The sequence below is a fragment of the Salvelinus alpinus genome, chromosome 30 (assembly GCF_045679555.1).
Source record: "Salvelinus alpinus chromosome 30, SLU_Salpinus.1, whole genome shotgun sequence".
Classification (NCBI taxonomy): domain Eukaryota; kingdom Metazoa; phylum Chordata; class Actinopteri; order Salmoniformes; family Salmonidae; genus Salvelinus; species Salvelinus alpinus.
In genome coordinates, this window is record NC_092115.1 from 19,456,657 (window position 1) to 19,461,794 (window position 5,138).

The following is a 5,138-nucleotide window of genomic DNA, read 5'->3' on the forward strand; positions in this document are numbered from 1 at the left end:
TTTACGCTTCTAGCCTACTCTTTATGAAAACACAATAATCGGACATAACTGTAATAAAATCAAGTAGGTAAAATACATTTATTTCATGCCATATGTTAGGATATCTTTTTCGTGTTTGTGTGTATTCGGGATAAGGCTATTGTGGAAATACGTTCAGTGGAAATAGATCAATATTGAAGGATATCCTAGCAAGTTCTCCTTCTGATGTCGACAGCTCCTAAAGCTTTAGACCAAAGAGACAATTTCATGTTTTTCCCGAGATCAATTCATTGCAACTCTTAAGTGATTTCAGTTCTTAATTAATTAGGTTAATTTCGGTAGATGGTGTAATGGACCATTAATGGCACGTTCTTAATTTGGGAGGACCTGAATGACTTAAGCAGTTACAGAAAATTGACCGTTGGTGAAATGATTGGCCATATGCTCACTTCACTAACTGTTCGAATTGAATGGCAGTGTGGCATTTCAAAATAGGCCTATCAGCCAAAATAGGGCTATTAACCACCGCATGTTAGTTATTCCACCTTTTCCTGCAGTATAGAACATTTAATTCCGATTTGCCTGAAAATGCAAGAGGAGAGGGTCAAATAAAATCCTAATGCTCGCGACCAAAAGCCCATGGCTAGATGTTATCAGTGGAAACTGGACAGGAAGACAGACAGACAGTGGGATAGTTGGAACGATTTTCCCACGGCTTTTAGTAGCTTGGATCAAAGCGGCCACGGTCATTCACATGCCTCGCCGTTCGCACCTCTCCCAATTTGATGATCAGGTGTGAATCTGGACAGTTTCCCCCCTGCGGTGATGGCCACCTCTGGGGTTCCGCTAATCTGGAGTCGGCTCCATCGTAAACTGACAACAAACAGTCTGTGAATGTCTCCTAATAATGTGGATTTCAGGTAGAGAATGAATATACAATTAATCCAATCGTTATAGAGCCACCTTTGCTAGGCTATATGTTACAGAGAAGGTGTTTGGTTGTTGATGTGTGTTATTTAAACGCTAGCTAGGGTACTCTTGCAAATTAGCCATATAACTCACTGAACGTTGCGTATAGGCTAATGAAATGGCATTATAACTTAGACTTTTTTTCACATCATGCATGAATATGTATTCAATTATACAATAAGAATAACAATTATCACTGGAATAACGAAATAGTCTTTAGAAAAACATATTGTTTATCGTCTGTAGTTTTAATAACGAAATAGTCTTTAGAAAAACATATTGTTTATCGTCTGTGGTTTGGAAAACTAAGAGAGGAATAACAGGGTCTTACACTAGCATTTGTGTGGTAATCTTTTAAGAAGTATACTGTTTGAGCATGAAAGATCTCAACAAACCCACAGACCCCCAACAGCCCACCACAGATACCTACACTGAATATGAAAGCGCTTCTCCTCGGGTTCAGTGGACGACCTAGTGGCACCTTGGAAGTTCTCTGATGTCCCTAAGTGTCACTTCTGACACCTCCATATACCAGCAACGTCTCAACTCCCACCAACATAAACATGTTAAGACCCTGTTATTCCTCTCTTAGGCACTTTCATATTCAGTGTAGGTATCTGTGGTGGGCTGTTGGGGTGGTTGAGATCTTTCATGCTCAAACAGTATACTTCTTAAAAGATTACCACACATGTGCAAGTGCTTTCTACTTTTGACTGAACGGGATATAAAGGTTGTGAACAGAGTGCAATGTTCTTCTGGTGTCCATGTACCCGTTACGCATGACGCATGATCTGAGGTCATATTATCAAAGATGGTGGATAAATAAAGATGTCTTACTTAGAGTCTAGGTAGTTTACCATTGGAAAAAAAGGTCACAGTTCCGGTCTACTTCAGGGTGGCTCTCCCATAAGCACCAATGCTATAGCAGCTGTGTCTGGTCACTTTACGTTTCTTATATTACCCCACACAACCTCGTGGTGAACTAACATCTCATGTTATTGACATCTGCTTGGCATATTTCAAGGAATCAAAGCTGTCAGAATATCAATGAAGGCCCAGCCATCAAATGAACCAGCTGTCAGATCTCACACTGCATTGTAGAGAAGCCCCAAGGCAGACCATCTCACCTCATAATGGCCCACTGGCCCAGCTGTGCTAAAATAGGCCTAAATTAAAACTTCCAAGCCTACCTTCACACACAAATGGCGTACAAATGTTCATGTATGATTCAGATCTTAAAAACAATGCTACCAGTGTAAAGCTGAAATGTGATTACTGTGGAATGACTGAGTTTAGCAGGCAATCATTTTTGCCATTTCTGGTCCCTGTTTTAGAAGTGTGCTATGCAGTAGACTTCCCTGAATGGATCGATTGTCCATTACTTTGTGTTCAATTCTTCACAGCTAAGTACACTAAACAAAAATATAAACGCAACATGTAAAGTCTTGGTCCCATATTTCATGAGCTGAAATAAAAAATCCAGAAAGTAATAAATAAGCACAGAAAGCTTATTTCTCTAAAATGTTGTGCACAAATGTGTTCACATCCCTGTTAGTGAGCATTTCTCCTTTGCCAAGATAATCCATCCATCTGACAGGTGTGGCATATCAAGAAGCTGATTTAAAAAACATGATCATTACACAGGTGCTCCTTGTGCTGGGGACAATAAAAGGCCACCTTAAAATGTGAAGTTTTGTCACACAACACAATGCCACAGATGTCTCAAGTTTTGAGGGAGCCCTTTTGTGGGGAAAAACAAATTCTGATTGGCTGGGCCTGGCTCCCCAGTGGGTGGGCCTATGCCCTCCAAGACCAGTCATGTGAAAAACATAGATTAGGGCCTAATTTCTTTATTTCAATTGACTGATTTCATTAAATGAACTGTAACTCAGTAAAATCTCTGAAATTGTTGCATGTTGCATTTATATTTTGGTTTAGAATAAATAGGATAAACTGAGTCCAATATGAAGAGAAAATGCTTTTAATAAAATTAACTAAGTCAGTGTATGACAATTTATGTCTGAAATGAGATATGGACATGACATAATCAGGCACAAACACTTAAAAAACGGTGTTATTACAATGTTACAGACTAATGTTACAACATTTATTTTCCTCAACCTAAACATATAAAATAATTTACACAAAACGAATACTGTATTACTATGTGTGGTTTAATGGGACAGGTTCTTTTCTATACAGCCATACTATTAACAATGACATATTTACATCTGCATTCAGGCCTACTGTACCCTCCCTTCACTGAAGGTAAATAAACCACCTATATCTGGCAAAAAGACATCTCAGATCTATAACAATGTGGAATTATTCAAAGTTGAACTATTACATACAATTAATTCATTAAATAACTTGAATACTTATTAGTTGTTCAAACGCATTAATAGAATGGTTGAAATACAAAAAAGAGCTTTTTAAAATGATGCCACCTCTAGCCTATTTGCAACAACACTTTGCATTGCCAAGTGAAGTTATAGTGTCCCACTTCACATGCTAGTCCTACAAAATCTCTCATCCAACAGCCTAACAACATTGCAAGGAATTTGATCTTCAGCGTTACAGAATAAAACCCAATATACAATAACTATTGTAGGCTATTCCTCTAGTACAGGACAGTTGTAGGCCTCATTTGGGGCTCTACCAGGGCCTCCACATGGACTCGGAATAAGCCGCTGTGGGCATGTTCAGAACATCCTGGTTCTCAGCATCCACAGAGATGTGGTTCTGCTCAGAGTCAGTCTCTTCCAGATCCGAGCACAGGTCATCGCTGGAGGTAGTGGAGTGCGCCGGGGAGAGGGCTGAGGAGCTGCCGCTGGAGATGCTCTTTCCCCCCGGGGAGACCAGTGCTGCGTATATGCCCTCAGAACTGGGCCAAGTGCTGTTACTGTTAGTGGAGCAGTCTGTCATGATATCCTGGATCATCACCTGGAATTTGTCCTCGTCGTTTAGGGGCATACATTCGAGGAGGTGGTTCAAGAGCTCTGCCGCGATGGTTGCGTCAATTCCCGGGCAGTTGGACACGAAGGTGTGCACCTCATGCATGCACTGGATGTAGCCCGCAGCAAACCTTTCGCTTGCCTCCCGGTTCACGGTGTCGACCTCTGACAAATCACAGACAGAAAGATACATTTATAAGAATCTTAATTTGATCACCCTGTTGCAGGAGAACATTACTGCAATGCGTGAAATGTAACACATGCTATGTATTTGAGGTTTAAAACGGCTTCTGAAGTTTGTTATTAACGCTTTGAAATTTCAGACTTGTATCAACCCTACAAAAATGTCCATGAATTATAATCCACATAATAATTCACATTTCCTGTTGCTGCTGGATTATTTTCCTGCTGTAGCAAACTGTCTTAAATTAAGATCCTACATATGTAGACCTACACACTACTTTCCACTAGTTGTATGAAATGTCCACGTGCATAAACCTAGCCTATGGGCCTATCTTACCTTGTGCTCGGCTTTGAATGATACTCTCCACTCGTTTCACAGTCATTTCCAGCACTTCGGCGTTCTCCATCTTTAATTGTAACTGAATGTCAGATTGATAAAATGTAAATAACTGGTTTACAATGTAACGACAATAGGCTACACAAAGAGAGGGAGAATGTCAGATAAAGTGACATAAAATGTGCAAAAACGTACATCTGTGTCTGCGAGCAGAACTCGGAGATCTTGCAAACTTTCATTGATGCGAGCCCGTCTCTTTTTCTCAACCAACGGTTTTCTGGTCTGAAAAAAACCCAATTAACCGCACATTAATAAATTATATTAAGTTACACTAAATAACACTCAATACACAACAATCAGCGACACTTTGGCCTACCTTTCTGTCCACTTTAATGCCATAGTTTTCACTCTCGTCTCTACTCAGTCCGTTTTTATTATTGGGAGTGGGGGCCATGTTGGAGAAGTTTAACCCAGACACTGCCAAAAACGGAGGGTTGATAAATCCACACGACCGTTACACACCGTGAATGGGACAGATGGCTCCGGTCCCTGTTGCAAACAAAGCCGAACTGTACTTGTGCAGACGGGCACTTGATTTGTTATGCAGCCTCAAGCGCAACGATAGTGCCAGTAGTAGGTATTTATAACGCCTTACCCAATTTACATGTGAATAGAGGGGCTGACTACGCGAGCAAAAGATTGTTGAGCGCAATGTG

General features: G+C 40.5%; 1 protein-coding gene across 2 annotated transcripts; it reads right to left on the reverse strand.

Annotated features, from left to right (window-relative positions):
• Positions 1–2,913: 2,913 nt before the first annotated feature.
• On the reverse strand, positions 2,914–5,138 carry LOC139560499 (transcription cofactor HES-6-like). Of its 2 annotated transcripts, none has more exons than XM_071377338.1 (4): positions 4,799–5,138; positions 4,618–4,704; positions 4,423–4,492; positions 2,914–4,067 (listed from the first exon to the last, which is right to left on the reverse strand). In XM_071377338.1, the coding sequence occupies exons 1-4, from the start codon at positions 4,874–4,876 to the stop codon at positions 3,604–3,606; spliced, it is 699 nt and encodes a 232-aa protein (XP_071233439.1). In that variant the 5' UTR covers positions 4,877–5,138; the 3' UTR covers positions 2,914–3,603. The 2 variants fall into 2 exon arrangements, with proteins under 2 accessions (XP_071233439.1, XP_071233438.1); XM_071377337.1 differs by having other exon boundaries at positions 4,423–4,504; positions 4,799–5,131.